Here is a 21,981-nt window from a genome sequence, read left to right as displayed (position 1 = left end):
ATGGAAAATAAAGCTACCTTGCATTCTTAATCCGGCCTTGCTGATCAGTGCAATCCCTGTTAGGTGAAAAAATATATATTTAGTAACGATCACAGAAGAACCACATTTTTTGCTTATAGTTTAAAATTAAAACATCAGTAAATATGTGCAGCGTAAATTTCAGTAAACAAAGCTAGACAGACTTCATACGGATGTTGTGTTTACCTTCCAAGCTGTTTGTCCTTGTCTGTGTCCATACTGTCCCTTGACAAATCAAACGATAACGTTAGTCTAGACAATCCATTTTCAAACCTTTAAACCTTTATTTAGAGTATGTGAAGAGTGATATCATGACTGTCGGATCAAAACCTTGTATCCACAAAATGGTAGCTTTACAGGAGAGAGTAAAAGCTCCTCTTCTTAATTTATAATAGAAGTTAAGATTAAGACATTTTTAAGTATTTCTGGGCTTTTTTGACTTTTATCACCTTGGAGATTTCATATTATGCAAAATGGTTAAAAAAAAAAACGAGATTGAGGGGCTCCCGAGTGGCGCAACCGTTGGCCCTGTCATCAGGAGATCGCGAGTTCGATCCCTGGTGATGCTGCAGCCATCCGTAGCTGGGAGTCCGAGAGAGCACAATTGGCCTCGCTCTCTCTGGGTGGGCGGGATGGCTGCCCATCTCCCCCCATCACTCAGCGCGATGCTAGTCAGCGCAGGCGTCTGTTAGCTGACGTAACAGATCTGCCGGTTGGCGCTTTCCTCCGAGCGCATTCGGCTGTCCAGTGACGTTGCGTGAGCGGCAGCTCGAAAAGAAACGGTGGTTGGCCTCACAGGTCTCGGAGGAAGCCTGTGTTAGCCTTCACCCTCCTAGCATTGATAGCATCGTGTGATTGGGGGAGTCCTAACTAGCGGGGTGGAATTGGAGACGACTAAATTGGGGAGAAAATCGGGGTAAAAATTAAAACGAGATTCAAGGTTTTGTCCTGGCAGCAACAAAGTGAACTCAGCACAGTGAATCACCTTAATGAATCTTTAATTCCTTAATTTTTAATTAAAATATTCATAAACATCTGAATGCTATAGTGCACAAGCATATCGCTGCTGTCGGAACAAAATGCCTGCTGTTGTTCACATTGTGTGTAAATTTCATGATGAATGGATCAAAGAAACGGGCCAAAACGACTCGGTAAAAAAAGTAAAGTATGTTTTTTTCTTCTCCTGTAAAGTTACCATTTTGGAGATACGAGGTTTTGTTCCGACAACAGCGATACACAATCAATGGAATGAGGAAGGAAGTCCTAATACTTCCTTACTACAACAGATAAAAGAGACTGTTTTGTAGATCTCTGGAACGTGACTCTGTGAAAAGCGTGGCTCCTAATCTCTTTCTTTATTTATGATGCAGATAAAAGACTCGGAGGCATTTCTTGTAATTACTTAGATTAACTGCTCTTCATAAAGGATCATGGAGGAGATCCCAGGACATTTCAACAATAACAACAGATTCTAAGACCGTGATGTACTCAGTTTCACACAGACACCTTGCATTACAGTTGAACGCCATAGTAAATTTTAGTTCTATATTACTTATTTAAGTACACACCTTAAAAAGATGGTTGTTTAGTAAAGGCAATGATTCTATTTATAACCATGAGTTCTATAGAGTACCATTTCATGCTTAAATGGTTCTCTGCATGGTGATATGGTTCTTCAGACTGATAGAGAATGTGTTGTACATAGCAACAAAAAGGGTTCTCTTACTATTATGATGTCATGCTTATAACAACAGAAGAAGCCTTCTTGTTCTGTTGCTATATAGAACCATATACAACACATTCTCCACCAATCTGAAGAACAATTTCACCATGAAAAGAAACATTTAACCTCTTATTCTCCAGGGTGTATTTTGGTTTGTCCATCTGAATCTACATGCCCAAATCTTAAGGCAAATTATTCAGTAACTGCATGAAATAAATGTGAAGAATCAAATTAACAGAAAATGTGTTTTACAATCATAAACATGATGTCATATGCTTACAATTTACTGCTGAAAGCCAAAAAATCTTAGACACTCTGTATTTTTTATAAAAATAATTTTTACAGTGCAGATCACTGAAGAGACGCCATCTGAGATCCAGTTTATAGCTCAGATTTGTGGGGAGGTCGAATTTCAGTCGAAAAAAAAATGTGATTTTTTTTATTATAGAGTTTTAAAATTACATCACCCATCTATTTAACTGGAAAGAAGACAGTTACAGCTCTCATATACCACCTTTTGAATGAAGCTTATGAAATACGAAAGTTATGAAGTAAAGAATATGACGAAGTGCGTTTTGGAACCACCGGTGGTTCTACGGATTTCAAGAGGTTGGAATGGTTCTACGTAGAACATTTGGTCCTAAATACAACCCTTGAAGAACCATTTTTTAAAGTGTGATAGTTTTCTCTATTTTAATCAGCTCCGCTTTTGAAGAGTCCTGTTTTTTCCACTCATTTTGATTTGACTTTCTCCTCCTTTATGCAGGTGGATTATATTATATGTGATCTCCTCAGAAATACCTGCTGAAAAATGAATAACTTGTACTAAATGACTGGTTTTGACAGGAAATTAAATAAATGAAACGTGGTCTTTTGCACAGTATGAGGAGCCAGTATGATTCTACATTATTTCACACCACTGGAAATGGCCTCACTGCCCTCTAGAAGGTCCTGCATGTTGATAATCATATGTCTGTTAATAATCTGTAAAAATGTGGTAGCAAACCTCTTATACTGGTGAATGATTTACTCTGCTGTCCAGGAAGAGTTATTAATACAGGAGTCCACTGAGTTGGCACACATGCCCAACTTTATCTCTTTCCCATGTCAGAATGATAACACCTAAAATTTCAACTTGCACGTGTTGTTATGACCTTATAGCTGCGAAGCCTCGGGCATAATAATTTCTCTCTAACTTGGTGAAGTTTATAAAATGCATCTCACTGTTCGACATTTCTGTCTGCTTAAATTAAGTTGCTTTAATACTTACTCAAATGAAAATCCATCAATTCTGAAAAAGCAAGAAAAACGACAAACTTCAGTTCATTTCCAAATTTTGGCCAATATGAGCTACACAGGGAGCTGCTACCTGCAGTAATAAGCTACTCTGTTGATCAATCGTTCTATATAAGACTTTAAACAAAACTAAAACTACTCTCAGGTGGGTGTGGCCTGTTCTCAAAGATCACAGAAGGGTGAAATGACTCTAGAAGGAGCACAAGACACATGAATGGCAGATGGAGGCTGGTCCTCCAGAATTCGGCTTACTGGTAGTCAGTGGAGCTGCCCTTTCTCTTGCGGGTGTAGTCCATCCCGGGCGTGCCGATGGAGCTGCTGATGAGGTCAGTGGAGCTGGGCGACATGAACTCATTCATTGTGGAGGAAATGTCCATTCTTTGGTCTGCCATTAGATCATCTGTGCGGAAAAAACATCAGTCTGTATTATTACTATAGTAATAATTTATACAATGTGCTTAGATAATTTACTTATTTAACCCTTGTGTGGTGTTCGGGTCTGTGGGCCCATTTTCAATGTTTACCAAAAGAAAAAATGATGCGATTTATTATTATTTTAACCCCAGGTTCCGTGTTCTTTGCTCATTTTCTGTGAAGAACATATAAAACAACCCATTTTCAGTGTCTTCACTCTGTTCACCCCCACACATTTATATTACACATGGTGTTGGGTGAAGCTGTGGGGAGTAAAAGTGTGGAGGTGCTGTGTCCTTCACTCTGTTCTCCTCCTACATGGCCTGCTGTTACTGTGTGTGTGTGTCTGTGTGTGTGTGTGTGTGTGTGTGTGTGTGAGGGTGGACAACATGGACAGGCTGCTGACTGGCTACAGCTGCTAAAGGAGAACCCTACGCTGGACACTTGTGATATTTTAAACATCTGGTATTTTTACATAAATTGTTATGGCTGTATTGATTTAAATAATGCAGTGGTTCCACCAGACCACTGAGTAACAACATCAACACCACACAAGGGTTAATTAATCATATTTTTTTATCATTATCGCACAGACTTTCCTTAATGAATACATTGTTAAGAGTTGCGATGATAAAACGGATCAAGTTGCTTCAAGCACAACTCTAAACATGATCACTAAACATGATTAATTTGGCTAAATGGGTTGTGACCATACACCCACATGCACAACTCAATCTCCTCTATCCTGAACAAACAGCCTGTAAAAGTTCCTAAGAATATGATGACCATTCTCGCTCTCAGTGCTGTGTGTGAAATGTATAAAGCAGTGACCGGTACCGTCACAACAAATCTGCATCATCATAAGGAGCTTTTTAATGAACCGGTTATGTATTTACTGCCTTATTCTGAGAGTAAAATGTTATACAGTCATTTGTGTTTGTAGCCTGACGGCCAACGCAAATAAAAAAGTCAGGGGATCCTCATGCAGCTCATGGTACTTAGCTTTCACAGTCTACAATTCTCCACAAGAGGGCACTATTACTAGGCAAACAGCTTTTGAAGCTTTATAAGTTTGCTATTTGCTTATAAGTGAGGTTATTCAGATTTCTTTTTACACAGCCCGAAAAACAAAGTCTGTATTTGTAGGACATCCAGTCACCAGCTCGCTATTTTAATAATAATTTATGGATATGACATCAAAGAGCTTTATCAAAAATTGTATTTTATGTCCATACAATACAGCCCTAATCTAAATCTTATTAACCAGGCACCAAAATGTGTCTCGTTTTATTTAAAGAATTGTGAGCTATTAGATGTAGTAATTATGTATTTTCAATATTTTTTTATCAACATTTCAGCACCACTTTTCAAATATGATGGATTCTGGATGTTAATTTTATTATAACTCATTATGCTGGACACATCGAACATTTCTTAATTTATTTTAGAGATTCCTACAAATTATTTAAAAGCTCTGAAACTGTACAGGGCTACATACTGAACTAATTCTATAAATTTAAATAAAATAAATTTTTTTTTAGTTTTATGTTGTTGAACATATTCATGTCAGATATTTGAACAGTGATTCCAAACCTTTGATCAGTAATGCATGTATGACATTAGATTTACATCTTAAGTATAAAGTCAAGTAATATTTTTTAAATCTCCAAAATGTTGACTTTCTAGAAAAAGGATAAAACATTCTCAATTTGTGTTAATATAACTTAAAAAAATAAAGCTTTTTGAAATTTCAACTGGCACAGGTGTCATGTTCACACAATGTAATAGCATTTTCAAGTGGTGTAAAATATGAGTGATGTCCAAGTGACAGTATGTACCTCTAAAATGGAACAGGAAAAAGAAAAAACAAAATTAAAATCTTAAATAAAGAAGATTAATAAAGAATAATAAAAAATAATAATTCTTAATAAAGAATCTTAATGCAAAAAGATGTTATTCCAAGGGAAGAAGCTCTCCTGTGTTCAAATGATGTAGAAAAATCAAAACCTTTTTTTTTGGACAGTGTCAATTTTTTTGACACTGACAGCACAATATACAACCTGTTTCTTATGAGAGTGACAATCTAATCTTGATTGCTAAATGAAGCATGAAATTAAAAAAAAAAAACAAATAGTGCCATAAAAATGAAAGGTAAGGCTTTCACAACTCACCACAGAGATTCATGAGGACTGATGTTTTCAGACCATCTCATGAAGACTCTTCGCCCACTGTCAGTGGTGTGCAAGGTAAGGAGGCTGGTAGTGGGCGAGACTGTGGGCATGACATGTTAAGACAGGAATTAAGGCATTTCATAACATGGAGATCATAGTGATGATACCGATGACGCAAGAAATGAACGGCCCACATACGTCCACATCATTTTCGCCTAAAGACATGAAAGAAACCCATATTTACCAGCGAACGTCAACTCAAATACACAAACGCGATTCGAGAAATGTACCGCCGCTGATTTCGCAGCGAACGCTGCATCCTTCATTCCTGAGGGTGATGCGTGACTCAGACATCAGTGATAAAGGATAAAAGTTGGATCTTAGATGAAACAACTGTCTTATAAAAAATCTCACAGCATTACGCAAAGAGCAGCGCAACATCAGAGGCAACATCTGCGCAAATGACCAAACTCAATTACAGAATCTCTGATCTCACCCGCTCTGCTTAAAGAGTAACTACACCCCACTGTTTTCAGTGAACTCGACCCCAGCACGATTCGAGGGGCATGCTGGGAGGGGCACTGCAGTGATTTTCAGGTTTGCTTCTAATGATCTATTCAGCAGGTCCGTATTCGATATGACCAGAGTCCTGATTTCTTAGATGCCCTGAATCCCGAATGAATAAAGTGGCTTTCTTTGAACTCTGTCTAAGTTTCATTCAGTTTGACATCAAGGTCGCAGACTGCATCACCGGTCAGCCAGGGTTTGCTGCAGTGGCCCTAAACCCTTACGTTCTGCAAGCTGTTCATGGCATTTACCGGTGTTATATCTGATTCAGTTCCCTCTCAAATTCATGTTCCCCTGTATAAACCGAACCCTCGGCACCTAAACTCACTGAAATGAAATCAACGGCAAGCAGCACTGGAACTACGGATTCGTGAAGAAAAATGTGAACCCTCACTTAATCGGTTCTTCGGGTTACCTAGTCATATGTTGAACATGATCAATATTTATTACAAACTAAGCTTATTTGGGTTATTTACAGTTTGGGTTATTTACAGCCTTGTGAGGTGGTGCTGGGGGTATTTAGCTCAGCGCGTGATTGTGGTTATCTCCTCTCTGGGCTCCTATGCTTTCATATTTATGAGTGTGGGATGAGTAGGGCATCAACGTTGTTTGACTGATTTGCATACTGTAATCGGTCATCTGCGCCTATAGCAGAGTTGAACCAGAGGGACGCTGCAGAGGCGGAACTGACCATGATAAAAATGATATTTTTACAGTTTGCAAAGACGCGTTCACATTTTAAGCGAGGCTGGTATATTTTATTATTACAGAGCAGTGCGTTTCATCTGTTAATGGAAAAAAAGGTCTTAGGGTGCAGTTACTCTTTGATGAATCTCATCTTGTTAACCTGTCCAAGCGCTTTGGCAATATTACCTTTTTAAAGCGTTTTAAGAGCGCACGACATTCTGAAATGAGCTGAGGCTGCTTCGAATGCCTTGTTTCCCCAGGCTGTGAACATTTCTACTTAATGGGCTGACTCTCACTGTCTGATTTATGGAAATCCTACAAAAATAGGTGCGTGAAAAGCAGAAGACCTCAGGTTACACCCCGCTGTCAGAATCGGACCGGCGCTAATGCTCTCCAGCGGCCACCAGTCGGCTTGTAATTAGATTCTCCAGTGACCTATTTTCCCCCTTACTACATCGCTACCTTTCAGCCGATCCAGATGACGCTAGGGTTTCAGTGTGTCAGGACGCTGAATCAGACACGCCACGTAACACTCTCAGCCCCCTCACGCGTTACCATCTAAAATGAGCATGTTCTACAGTAGAGAGTGCTTCTTGTCAGTGAATAATTCTTGTATAACTCTGTGCAGCTGGTCTAATGTTTCATCTGGAGCCCGACTGACACTGATTACTGATACCAATATGAACTTTAAAAGGAATTCAAGAAATTCGACAATCAATAACAGTAGCTGAACTAATTCTCAGGACTCTCAACACAGCCATAAAAGTGTGTTTGAGTTTGCTTTGATTTATGATCTTCCTGTTACCTGGATACAGCAGTGGGGCAGCGTTCTTGGGCAAATGCCAAAAGAAGCTCGATCAACAATTAATTAACTCTGTGCAGCTGGTCTAATGTTTCATCTAGATATGAATTTTAAAAGGAATTCAAGAAATTCGGTAATCAATAACAGTAGCTAAACCGATTCTCAGGACTGTCAAAGTTAACCTGCTAAAAAACATTTATAATGTGTTAATAACATGTCAATGATCTGCCAACAAACAAATAAATAATATAAATATAATTTTCTTTCTTTCTAACCCCGACAGCGATAAAGCAGCCAGAAGTCTATTATTTTTTCTCCTAAATTTAGCAAACTCCCCTGGGTCTCCCCCAGTCACATGATACTACCAGCACTAGGAGGTTTAAGGCTGGTACATGCTGCTCTAAATCATGTGAAGCCAGCTATGCAATCTTTTCAAACTGTCTGTTCGTTGGACAGCTTAAAACACTCTGATGCATTACCCAACAGACACCCAGCCAGGCTAGCATAGTGCTGGGGCCATCCTACCCACCCAGAGACAGGGAGACCAGGGATCTCTCTAGTACTCCTTGACACAGATGGCTGTGGCATCACCAGAGACAGGACTCCCAATCTCCCAATGACAGGGCCAACGCTTAGACGCTCATTCATTTTGAATGAGAGCCAACAACGCAGCAGTGGAGCTGTTGGCAAAGCAAAGTGAACACTCTGAGTGGCGCAACAAAGGTTCAGCTCTGCCCAACTTTATACAGTCATGGAAGTAGACGTGGGATATATGGCAAAAATGAAATCTCCTGATGCTTCAATATCTTTTTATGATACACTATGTCACATTTTATTTTTTTTTACATCTGATAAGCTAAAACAGTGCTGCATTTTAATGAATCCAATGACTGTTACTCAATATTTCACATACTATGCATTAAATCCAATTAAACAGGACTAATTATGCTCTCTTTGTCATGAAACATGCAGTTGGTCAGTGTTTAAGTACCCACGATATCCACTTTATGCTCAGAAAAGCACAGTGTGACATAATTTATCATGATAACGATAAATACTGTCATACTGCCCAAACCTTGGAAGAGCTGGAACCACTGACTGTATATTTGATACACATGATATACACCAATCAGGCATAACATTATGACCACCTCCTTGTTTCTACGCTCTACGGTGGTCAGGTCCCCCATGGACCCTCGCAGGTACTATTTGGGTGGTGGATCATTCTCAGCACTGCAGTAACACTGACGTGGTGGTGGTGTGTTAGTGTGTGTTGCGCTGGTCTGAGTGGATCAGACACAGCAGTGCTGCTGGAGTTTTTTACTGAGTGCTGAGAATGATCCACCACCCAAATGGTACCTACTCTGTGAGGGTCCATGGGGGTCCTGACCACTGAAGAACAGGGTAAAAGGGGGCTAACCAAGTATGCAGAGAAACAGATGGACTACAGTCTGTAACTGTAGAACTACAAAGTGCACCTATATAGTAAGTGGAGCTGATAAAATGGACAATGAGCGTAGAAACAAGGAGGTGGTCATAATGTTATGCCTGATCGGTGTATTTGATATTGGTTGAAACATTTAATTCGCTCATACAGCTGTAACAAAATGCACTGCTTTTTAATGAGAAAAAAAACCTCTTGACAAAAAAAACCTCAAATATTGCTGGTTTATCAGTGTGATTTTCTCAGATACCAGTAAATACGCAGAATTTTAATACCAGCCGATTTTATTAATGAACTGATGTATCAGATATCAGATGGCAAACAAACAGCCATAAAAGCGTGTTTGAGTTTGCTGGCAAAGCTGATGGTTTATGATCTTCCTGTTACCTGGATACAGCAGTGGGGCAGCGTTCTTGGGCAAATGCCAAAAGAAGCTCGATCATCTTTTCATGCGCACACTTCTCTTTTTGGTATAACTTCTATTGCCTTTTATCTTAAGCAAGAGAGATCAAAATCAATCAGTCCTCCAAGTGGACTAAGTGGACTAACAAGTTTTCCTAGGTGTAGCTTTAAACGGCAACAATTAATATTGGGTTAACGCATTTCCTGCATGGTTGGCAAACTGCAGTACAATCGCAGGGGTGGATCTGGAAATCGAAGAGTCACCACATCTGTACTCCATTTGTTTTGAGTCTCATGCGATATTATAAGATGTTCCAACCGACCATCAGATGACGGAAAAGTGCTTTTGAAAATGTATTTCTAATTCCAGGTCTGCTGTGAAAATGAGCAGATGGAGAATAAAAGGGTGAGGATGGAGAGGATGTGTCGGTCAAATTATCCATCATTACCTCCCTGCTAGCAGATGACACGAAGAAAAAGTAGGCTGGTTACATTAGCAGAAATAAAAGGCTGCTGGTCGGATGGAGAGAAGGCAAAAAACATAAAGGCTCCAAAAAAAAAAAGAGGGCTGGGTGAATGTAGGTCATCTGGATAAGCCTGTTAACACACAGTGCTTAAATGAGTCAGCAGTGCTTTAACTACCTCCTCTTTCCTTTTCCACAGTGGCCTCAAAGACCAACCAGTTCAGCTGACCACACTGAACGCACTCAAACTGCTGTCCGGTTTCACTGTTGTACCACTGTTATTCAGGCTTTTTACACTTCTGTTATTCATTTATCACCTCTATAACCACCATATATCGAAATAAGGTCAGGGGTCAATTCCCGTGTAAGTGTCTTGAGTTAGGTTTCAAATGTCAACTCCATTGTTCAATAACAATCACAGACTTCACTATTACACCATTATATACCATTATATATTGTATGGTCAGAACAGTAAGTGGACACCCCTTCTAATCATTAAGGTGTTTCAGACACACCCGTTGCTAACAGGTGCATAAAATCAAGTACATAGCCATGCAATCTCCATAGACAATGGCAATAGAATGGGTCGTACTGAAGAGCTTGGTGACTTTAAACGAGGCGCTGTCATAGAAAGGTACCTTTGCCACAAGTCAGTTTGTGAGATTTCCTCCCTGCTAGATCTGCCCCAGTCAACTGTAAGTGCTATTGATGTGAAATGGAAGCATCTAGGAGCAACAACAGCTCAGCCCAAAGCAGGAGACCATGCAAACTCAGGTCGCTGAGGTCACGTAGCACATAAAAGTCACCTAGCTTCCGTTGTATCCCTCTCTACAGAGTCCCAAACTGTCCCTGGAGACAACATCAGCACAAGAACTGTGCGTTAAGAGCTTCAGGAATTTGGTTTCCATAGCCAAGGAGCTGCAAAAGCCTAAGATCACTTACGCCGAGAGTCAGCTGGAGGGGAATAAACGGTGTCGCCACTGGACTCTGGAGCAGTGGAAACGTTCCCTGAAGTGCTGAATCACGTCTGTCAGTCTGACGGACGAGTCTGGCTCGTCTACATTGTGCCAATAGTGAAGTTTGGTGGAGGAGGGATAATGGTCTAGGCCTGTTTGTCAGGGTTTGGTCTAGGCCCCTTAGTTTCAGTGTAGAAGGTGGGGTAATGCTATACAAAGACATTTTACACAATTAGATGCTTCCAACGGTTTGGGAAAGACCATTTCCTGTTCCAGCAGGAATCGAGGTCCATAAAGACAAATCTGGTGTGGCTGAATTTCAGTGGCCTGCAGAGATCCCTGACGTTAACACCTTTTCCTATGAAACATCAGATGCAAGCCAGGCCTTCGTGTCCAACACAAATTCCCACAAACACACTCCAAAACCTTGTGGAAAGTCTTCCTTATACTGTGGAGGCTATTATGACCCCAAAGGGGGGGACAACTCCATATTAATACCCATTGTTTTGGAAACCAACAAGCTCTTATTAGTGTGATGGTCAGATGTCCACATACATTTTAACCATACAGTGTATATCTACACTAAGGGCTGGTGATTTAATATTGGCACTGCAATTGGTGGTAGTCTAAGACTTGAGGTGGTAAAAACTGCAGTGAAAAGGCTGGAGGACAAAAGAGAAACAGTTTTTCTGCAAAAGAAAAAGCCCAAAGTACCTTATTAGTGTGGAAACGCTACACAAGACTAAACCAACTGCACTGCAAGCTGCATAAGACTGCACTGACATAGTAATGACAACCAGTCAACTATTTTTTTTAACTGACTAGTTAGACTAATGTTTGTCTTAAATCTATCTCTTTGCCTTGTCGTTAGCTATTAGCTAAGTGAGACTGCGTTGCTAGGTGACCTGCAGTCTGCACGCCAGGGGAAAAGGGACCTGGACAGGAGCCATACCATATGCGAGTTGTGTCACACTAAACTAAAATATTTTGGAAACGACAAACATGAGAAAGCAAATTACATGTTTCCACCTGTTTTCCGTTGCAGTTGCTGCCAACCAGAGGAACAAGTGATGCCAAAGCTTCCACCCAACTTGGAGGCGAATTACAAACTCTATCACAACTTTTATTGCCAAGGATTTGCGTCCATTCTTAGTCGTTCAAAACCAGCCGTTGTTGGACACTTTGGAGCCGAGATGCAGCATCTCGTCTTGCAACTTCTTTCATGAGTTCTATCCTAACAGACTCTAATGTTATATGGCAAAAAAGTCATTAGATTATTTTGCAGAATTTCTTCCTAATTCATCCCTGACCACCTCCAAAGGTGGTTTGACTGATCAGATCCCAACGCATCTCCGAAACACAACAAACCCCACTCACAGCTGTACTTAGCACCATACAAGTCTGATCAGATCAGTCGAGACGCATGATAATGGGAGGAGTTAACCAGCATAAGTTTATGCCCTTTGAAACAGAATAACTGAAACCTGTATAAACTTGTGGCAAATTCTTGCATTTTCTACGGCATTTTACAACAATCCCACTAAATATGAAGCTCATAGTCAACATTTACAACACAGCTGATGGCCACTCAAAACTGCAACACCTTTCACATCAATTGTTGACTATGGACTAAAGGGTACATACCTTAGAGGTGACCAGTGTCCAGTTCCCAGTGATAGCCTTCACCTCCAGATATGTGAACAGGCACTAAACCTACAGAAAAGAGGGACAAGCACCAGGTCATGAATACACATGTGTGGACTTACTGAGCGTATTATTAACTAGGGGTGTAAAGATTCACAGCATCCATTATTTGATTCAATATGATTCATATTATGATATGAGGGACACTGGGGAGTCGTGGGCTTTAGGTTAGGGAACCAGCCTTGTGACTGGAAGGTCGCTGGATCGATCCCCTCAGCTGACAGTACGTGACTGAAGTGCCCTTGAGCAAGGCACCTAACCCCCAACTGCTCCCCAGGCGCCGTGGATAGGGCTGCCCACCGCTGCGGGCAAGTGTGCTCATTGCCCCCTAGTGTGTGTGTGTTCACTAGTGTGTATGTGGTGTTTCACTGCACAGATGGGTTAAATGCGGAGGTCTAATTCCGATGTGGTCAGACACAGTTGGCTAAAAGGTTCATTACATTCTTATCTAATGTGCCTTGGATTAATATATTAATGGTAAAGCATTCAACATTCAAGAAATACAATTTGACACAATACTTCTGTTGCAATCGTAACATCCCTTTTATTAACAGTCATGGTCACTCATATGTGGGCTTCCGACTGAGTATACTATGAACAGTCATAGCCACTATTTGTGGATTTTTTCTCTGACTGCATTATGAACAGCTATGCCCACTCACATGTGGACTTCTCACTGACTGTACTGCTAGAAGCGGAGTACAGGTTAGCAGCTGGGCTGTAGGGTCATCAATAAACAACTTCTTGTGATGAGTAAGGCAGTATGGGTGACAGATGGGTGATCCACAGATGGTGTGCTGCAGAGGAGATCGTGGGAGGCCACAGTTTCTTAGCCAAAGCTCAGAGGCTGCCACAGCACGGCAAGCTGTTTAACCATCGTGATACTACAGTATCCGTTCCCCTTCACGCTTTCTCTATGGGGCTGTTCAAAACATTGCTTGTTGATCACTATCACTGAGGGTGAAACACAGACAGGCAGCCGGTATATTATCAGCTGATACACAGGGAATTTTAGCTTTTATTATCAGAGGTGTGCTGTTAGAACTACAGGTCATTACAACTGATAATTCTGTCATTTTTAGTATGCACACTCGCTAGATAGCATACTGGAAAACATAACCACCCTGCGTACAGAAGATTAGAGGTTAGGCTACGTTTACACAGCAGGTAAAAGTGGCCCAAATCTGATTTTCTCACCAAATCCGTTTTTTTTTGTTTGGCTGTTCACATTATCTTTTAAATGTGATCCATATGCGACATCAGTCTGAACAGATCAGCTCCTAAACCGACTCGCATGCTCTAAAGAACAGTGCGTCTCGTGGCTCGTCCAGAGGTAAACAATCATGATGGTCAGTGAACGCCCGAAGCTTTCAGTTTCATCTTTGCCAGCATCACAGGAGCGATTATGAAGTTCCAGTGGTTGACAGCTGGGCTCATCACCCACAATGTGTTCGAGTTCCCTGTAAAAAGGGCTCGTTATTCGGCCACGGCCACTTCTTTGGTTCATGTCCTCGGATTCTTTAAACTGTTCTCTGACGCTGCAGCCTCGGTCTCCTCCGGCCGCGTTCGGCCGTTTCATTCGAAACCTCTTTGAACACGGAGCGCTTTGATGAGTCTCTGCTAATTTTTTGGTACAGAAACATCAGCCTAAACGTTTATGAGTCTCAGCAGCGCGAAATTATGACGAACGTGGAGTTGGACTGACTTAAAAGTCGCATGAATTCCGATCTGGCTGTTCAGGCGGAGTCGCATCGCCGCAGATTGGATCCGTATCGGATTTCAGTACCACATATGAAAGTGTCTCAAATCGGAATTGAAAATGTCAGATTCAGTGTGTTTATCTGTTCACACTGACAAACAGACACACATCTGTGTCACATATGAAGAAAAAGATCGGATTAGGGCCACTTTCACCTGCTGTGTAAACGTAGCCTTAGATTCCCCATTCCTTATCTAATCACAGAGTGAACTTGCTTATAAATGCAAAAAAAAAGTTATTGAAAATTCTATATCAGCGCTTTGCTATTATTGCCATTTTTATACTAACACTGCAGAAGGTTACAATACGCAAACAAACCCTCTAATGAATCACTTTTTTTGTGAGCATCCTCACCAATCGTTCATGCGCCAGATGAGTTTCTAAGATTAGATTAAGCGACTCTTATTGGTCCCACAATGGGGGAATTTAACCTCCATATTTGACCCATCTGTGCAGTGAAACACCACACTAGTGAACACACACACTAGGGGGCAGTGAGCGCACTTGCCTGGAGCGGTGGGCAGCCCTATCCACAGCGCCTGGGGAGCAGTTAGGGGGGTTAGGTGTCTTGCTCAAGGGCACCCCAGTCACGTACTGTCGGCTCTAACCGGCGACCTTCCGGTCACAAGGCTGCTTCCCTAACCTCCAGCCCATTTCAGTGGGTGTTTTTTTATGAATCAAGGCATTCAAGTGATCCAACAAACATAAATATTTTTAGTCAAAACAGTGCAGACTAATTTTAAATCATGTCCGATTTAGCCTAGTGGTGGGAGAGGTGAGCCAGCAACCAGAAGGTCATGGATTCAAATCCCAGGACTGACTGGGTATTCCTGGTTGGAGCTAATGTTGTGTTTGATTTGGCTGGGAAGTCTGAGTTTGGAAATATGCCATTCTTTTGAGCTACAGAGTGGGAAAAACAAGGATGCCTCCATGAGTACTGTTTCACCTGTGAACTGCCACCACATATTTGCCTGAAACGGCATTCCAAAGTAAAAAGAGCACTGTTTTCACATACTCTGGGCTACAGCCATGATCTAGGCTTGAGTGCATGATCTCATTTGAAAGACAACACTCAACTTTTTTTCCAACTGTCAGAAAAATTGTAGAAATTACTGACACAGAGTAAGAGAGTCTAGAACGAAGGGGTTTATTTCCGCCTGACTCACAGATCTCTAAACTGATCTCTGACTCTTGCTGCGTTATCAAGACCACGTCTTTTGGATTTTGTCTCTGTGGACAGCGGCGAGGCTTTGAGGGTAAGACCCACAGATTTGCTAGCGTTTGCTCATTCGATGCTTATGCTGCAAATGAGACGACCGTTACTGCTGTGGATGGATCATTAAATGGTTTGCAGGAATTGAATCTTGAGATTTCAAGCTTTCTAACAGAAAATACTGCATCACCGTATTGCTGATTGATTTGATGCATGAAAATGATGCATAAAAAAAAACAGAAGTGAATGCTTGGATGGAAGTGTGCCAGTGAGAAGGGTAAGCGAGTATTGTTATCAATAACCTAGCCAGCTTATGTTAGTGATATGAGTGATAAACGTATTTACACTCTCAAAGCAGTGAACTTTATGGTCAACATTATAGGCTTGACCAATCACTGTGTCTTTATGTTGACTGATCTAAAGCAAATATCATTTAAAGTAGAGAAGTGATTATCATTACAACTGACGGCGTGAGCAGCCATGATGATTTCACATCATAAACCGAGCTGGGAGTTGAGACCACCATCCCGACTTTCCGAGAAGAAAATTTCCAGCTGAGTGGGCGTTTTCCTAGCCATAGGACTACCAAAATTCAGGTGGGAAATTCTGGGTTATAAGCTTCAGTCAAACGCAGCATTAACCCCCCGTGTTGCTCCCAGACTGAATATAGTTAGGCAGCAAATTGACAAATTTTCCTTTGCAGGATTAAAAAGATTTAACATTTTTAGCTCTAATGGTGGCTCAGACTTCAATTGTAGTTACTGGATACTATGTCTTCAGTGTAATCAGTGAATAATAAGCCTAGAGTTCAGCACATACCACAACTGCAATATGAAGCATTATAACTGTACATACTGCGATACTCAGTTCCTCCCACTGCGCTTCGAAGCTCAGCACAAGGCCCACTGACAATACTAGGTCACCTGCGGAAGTCCACCTAAACCACGGACGCACCCTGACTCCAACAACCACAAAGCAAATTTGGCCATCGCTATATTTAGGCAGGAAGCCACAAAGCTCACGTGGCATTCATTCATTTTGAGCCCATCTTACTGAAGCTGTGTCTTCAGGCAAACCTGAGGTTACTAGATGAAACACATGTGCATGTGATCCAGTTCTATATTGAAAGAATAGGACTGTTTGCTGCTTGATATTTCAAGAAAAGCTATAAAAACAGGAAAAATAAAATCCTGAACTGCCTTAAAAAGACTGTTTATGATTTTCAAGACATAAAAGGTCAAAAACTAAAAGTATACAGGTATTGTTAGAATTTGTATTTTGGTTCATCCGAAGTGTCTTAGTGCTGCTTTACTGAAGATCATATCCACATCTGTAAAGCAGATTCAGCCAATATACTGATATACTTTATATTTGATATACAATATACTTTAGACAAAGTTTTTTTGTTTGTTTAAAATTCTGTCTTTATTTTTATTTGACAGAAAAAATCAGCTTGCATCAACAACACAAGTATAGCTGATTAACTACACTAGTTATACACCAATCAGGCATAACATTATGACCACCTCCTTGTTTCTACGCTTACTGTCCATTTTATCAGCTCCACTTACTATATAGGTGCACTTTGTAGTTCTACAGTTACAGACTGTAGTCCATCTGTTTCTCTGATACTTTGTTAGCCCCCTTTTACCCTGTTCTTCAGTGGTCAGGACCCCCATGGACCCTCACAGAGCAGGCACTATTTGGGTGGTGGATCATTCTCAGCACTGCAGTAACACTGACGTGGTGGTGGTGTGTTAGTGTGTGTTGTGCTGGTCTGAGTGGATTAGACACAGCAGAGCTGCTGGAGTTTTTAAACACCTCAGTGTCACTGCTGGACTGAGAATAGTCCACCAACCAAAAATATCCAGCCGACAGCGTCCTGTGGGCAGCGTCCTGTGACCACTGATGAAGGACTAGAGGATGCCCAACACAAACTGTGCAGCAGCAGATGAGCTATCGTCTCTGACTTTACATCTACAAGGTGGACCGACAAGGTAGGAGTGTCTAATAGAGTGGACAGTGAGTGGACAGTGTTTAAAAACTGCAGCAGCACTGATGTGTCTGATCCACTTAGACCAGCACAACACACACTAACACACCACCACAATGTCAGTGAAATGATCCACCACCCAAATAGTACCTGCTCTGTGAGGGTCCTTGGGGGTCCTGACCACTGAAGAACAGGGTGAAAGGGGGCTAACAAAGTACACAGAGAAACAGATGGACTACAGTCTGTAACTGTAGAACTACAAAGTGCACCTATATAGTAAGTGGAGCTGATAAAATGGACAATGAGTGTAGAAACAAGGAGGTGGTCATAATGTTCAGCCTGATCAGTGTATATTACCATAACACTGACTTTTTCAGGAAAGTATTGTATCTATGTGATTCAAATGCTTCGGATAGATAAATTAAAAAACAATAAAAAAGCAATAAAAGCAGTGAAAGACTGATAAAGACCTTAGTGGGAGAGTTATCCCTCTATATATTCATACTGGTGAGAATACATAAAGTTGTCCGCCTTATGGAAAGTTTTTCCTTCAAGAACCTCAGAACAAATATTTGTCTTTAGATGGGGAAAGCAGAACCACCTAATTTAGACCGGAATGATTTCTCCCATTTCACTTGCTTCAAAGATGCACCAACTTGTCGGGAGAAGTTAAATACAGACTTGACTTTAATTCATAGTTCAGCACAGCCGACCCTCCCAACCTAATCTAAACTCTCCCGGGCTCTCTGACTCACTGTAGCTGACCTAAACATGAGCGAGATATGTTAATAGCCTTCCCAGAGAGCTCTGTTTTCCGTTTCTCCTCGCTCGCAGCCTGCTCCTATGGATCCATCCCAAAGCAGTTGGTAAACAACTAAGACTTCCTCTCACGTGGACCGTAAACACATGCTGAGCCGTCTGTCCTCACAAATACCATTATTATCCACTGCGTGAACAAACACTGGGCTTAATACATCAGAGAGGAAATGAGAACGAGTCGGATAATAGATACTGATAAAAAGGTGACAAAGTGGAAAAGTATCTACAGCAAAAGAAGAAAAACATGCACTTATTCATGTCAACAACACCCAAAACAAAAACAAACAAACAAGAACTCGCTACGTTGTGGGGATGCACGGTGATCGGAATGATATCGGCATTGGACAGATTTAGTAATTCTTCCATTTTTATAAAGGTGAAGCTATCAGCCTCGACAGATCAGGATACCTAGATCATCTCTGCCGTGTTGCCCTGCATTCTGCTCTCATTTCTCAGCCTAAAAACTCTTTTTTACATATATTCTTTCTTTGCACTGAACATCTGCTCCTTCTCACCTTCCTGCTCAGCACATTGTCTTTGCTTTCTGTGTTCTCTTCACTCAGTGCAGCCTTTTCGCTCTAATCATCAGGCTCACTGTGCAGGAAGAAAACTGAAGCATGCTGGGACAACACAGACTGCTAATACAGGCCTATTAAGTCTGATATATGTGCAATATATGGGTTTCAGATATATGACACATTATCATATATGGATTTCCCTTATATCTAACTTATTTTTGTAACATATGGACATATATACCAACTTTTTGAAATTGTCCGTTCTCAAATGTAGGATATATATCGCTGTTGTTGGAAGAAAACCTCATATCTCCATTTTTGACATTTTTCAGTTTTTGACATATTTGGAAAATGCTTGTTGTTCTTTACATTGTGTGTAAATTTCATGATGAATGGACCAAAGGAAACGGCCCAAAATTACCTGGAAAAAATCTGACTTACATTATAAGTAAAGTATGTTTTTTCCTTCTCCTGTAAAGTTACCATTTTGGAGATACGAGGTTTCGTTTCGACAGCAGCGATATTTAGCCAGATATCAACATATACAAACATATACATATAGAACATTAAAGTTAACATTTGCATACTAGCTATGTAACTAAATTTTACATACATGCACATCATAAGCTATGCAGTAAAGTCATTAACACATGAAATTTTGATCTCTGGCTCATTTAAATAATTTAATATTTCAAACTAAACATAACTGTACCAGCCACTTCAGTAACTACACCTCCTTATATCTAATCTCTCTGCCCAGTTTATCAGCTCCACTTACTATATAGGTGCACTTTGTAGTTGTACAGTTACAGACTCTGCTTACTTTGTTAGCCCCCTTTCACTCTGTTCTACACCAATCAGGACCCCCACAGGACCACCACAGATCATTCTCAGCACTGCAGTAACACTGATGTGGTGGTGGTGTGTTAGTGTATATTGTGCTGGTATGAGTGGATCAGACACAGCAGTGCTGCTGGAGTTTTTATACACTGTGTCCACTCACTGTCCACTCTATTAGACACTCCTACCTTGTCAGTCCACCTTGTAGATGTAAAGTCAGAGACAATAACTCATCTGCTGCTGCACAGTTTGTGTTGGTCATCCTCTAGTCCTTCATCAGTGGTCACAGGACGCTGCCCACAGGACGCTGTTGGCTGGATATTTTTGGTTCACAGTCCAGCAGCAACACTGATGTGTTTGAAAACTCCAGCAGCACTACTGTATCTGATCCACTTCCACCAGCACAACACACACTAACACACCACCACCAAGTCAGCATCACTGTGATCCACCGCTCACATAATACCTGCTCTGGGGTGGTCCTGTGGGGGTCCTGACCACTGAACAGGGTGAAATGGACTACAGTCTGTAACTGTAGAACTACAAAGTGCACCTATATAGTAAGTGGAGCTGTCCTTAATTAAGTGGTACAAATATTGAAATATATGCTTGAGCCTTTATGGTATTTGCCCATATATGCTCATCTATAAGCATCTCCAGGAAGCAGTACACAGCACAACATAGCGGGGCATCACACTGGACCGTACAGCAGGGCAGAAAACTGTCTTCCATCAGGTCAGGGATGAACACTCGCAGCTCAAAGCCACCACCAACACGCCTTAAGGCCACCAAGACTGAGGGGCTGTTTATTAGCCTGCTGCACCAATACGTGTCGTGCATACTTACATACAGCAGCCAGGGGGGAAAGGCTAACGTTACAGCGCTTTTCGCTGCTTTTCATCCAATATATGCTCATTTTCAAGCTGTAGGCTATGAATGAGATGGACCATCTGACACATTAACATTAGTCACCGTGCAACAGATCAAACAAAGGGCTTCAGCGATGTGAGCCGCGCACGGAGGCGCGACAAACCGCCTGTTATTATTGAGCTCATTGTGGCTGCCAGTGCACCACACAGGGAAACGACGGCTGGAAACACAGCGGGGCTCAGCATTTTTACACCGACTGACGTTGAAATGAATTAATAACAGTCGGACTGAGACTTTAGACCCGTCACAGCTACAAACCACAGCCCTATTTTATTCAATAGGAGTCTCAGATGAAGTTAGCGCCTCTCCCCTCTGAGGGGCTTTAAAAGTTATGCAGTGAAAGTCAGGCTGTAGCCTACTTCGCACCCCCCAGCCGCCAAGTACAAAAACAAAAGAACGGGCTAAAACAACGTCGGCGCATGACACATATATACACACGCAGGGGTGAGTAATACAGAATCTATGAGCTGAAAAGGTCGTACTCACTCGAAGAAGGCAGTGAAGCACATGTATCATCACGCGAACATGGACGGCGCAGCGTTAGGACTGTACATATTTACACTGACCTACTTTCCTCCCCGCTGTAATAAGCAGCGCACCACTAACCTACTTATCGGACCAATGGGGCTCGACCGCGCACTCCGCGTCGCCTGCTCTGGCCAATCGCGGAGCGCCTCTTCAGCCCGGCAGCCAATGGCTATGCGAGGAGCCGCGAGAGCAACCAATGGGATTTCGCCGAAGAACAGGCTCATTAGCGATTCATAAACACAAACAGAACGGTCAGCCCCGGTTTCTGCTCAGCTGGGTGAGTCAGTTATTGATTAGAAAGTGAAACCGTCACGGTCGATCGGGAGGGTTTGTGTTTATCCGCACGCGTTGCGTGTTGTAGTCGAAGAATACGGCTGAATCCCAAATGGTTCCCTATTCCCTATATAGTACGTGCACTATGTGAGTTATGTGATTTTGACGTCTGCACGCGAATAGTGCGCTGTATGTCCAGGAAGGAACTGTGGACACGTGGTTGAATTCCAAATGGCCCTCTATTAGACATGCTATGCGCTGTTTCTGGGAGAAGGAGCCCATGTAGTGCACTACGTAGGGTGTAGGGGGCCATTTGAGATTCGGGGTAAGACAAGAAACCTGGGAAACTAGGGCCAGTATGGAGCCCTGCTGGTGACATCCTGTATAAATAAAAATAATGCGTAGCCACGTCTTAGTAGGTATTGAGATGATTAAGTCATGGCCACGACTTAGTAAAGCA

General features: G+C 41.7%; 1 protein-coding gene across 2 annotated transcripts in view; it reads right to left on the bottom strand.

Annotated features, from left to right (window-relative positions):
- The window catches only part of arntl1b (aryl hydrocarbon receptor nuclear translocator-like 1b), a 39,496-nt gene extending 18,183 nt beyond the window's left edge, over positions 1 to 21,313 (bottom strand). Inside the window, exons 1-7 of one of the 2 annotated variants that reach the window (XM_036586175.1) lie at positions 21,207 to 21,313; positions 12,589 to 12,657; positions 5,623 to 5,722; positions 3,290 to 3,437; positions 3,012 to 3,032; positions 205 to 243; positions 18 to 56 (exon numbers count right to left, since the gene is read on the bottom strand). In XM_036586175.1, coding sequence (XP_036442068.1) covers positions 18 to 56; positions 205 to 243; positions 3,012 to 3,032; positions 3,290 to 3,437; positions 5,623 to 5,635 — 260 coding nt within the window. In that variant the 5' untranslated portion in view covers positions 5,636 to 5,722; positions 12,589 to 12,657; positions 21,207 to 21,313. The remainder of the gene's footprint in view (positions 1 to 17; positions 57 to 204; positions 244 to 3,011; positions 3,033 to 3,289; positions 3,438 to 5,622; positions 5,723 to 12,588; positions 12,658 to 21,206) is intronic. The other variant, XM_036586176.1, reaches the window with a different exon arrangement.
- Between the last annotated feature and the right edge of the window lie 668 nt (positions 21,314 to 21,981).

This window comes from Colossoma macropomum, unplaced genomic scaffold (genome assembly GCF_904425465.1).
Source record: "Colossoma macropomum unplaced genomic scaffold, Colossoma_macropomum, whole genome shotgun sequence".
Classification (NCBI taxonomy): Eukaryota; Metazoa; Chordata; class Actinopteri; order Characiformes; family Serrasalmidae; genus Colossoma; species Colossoma macropomum.
The sequence above is the reverse complement of the archived record's forward strand: the minus strand, read 5'-3'. Positions and strand labels throughout refer to the sequence as shown.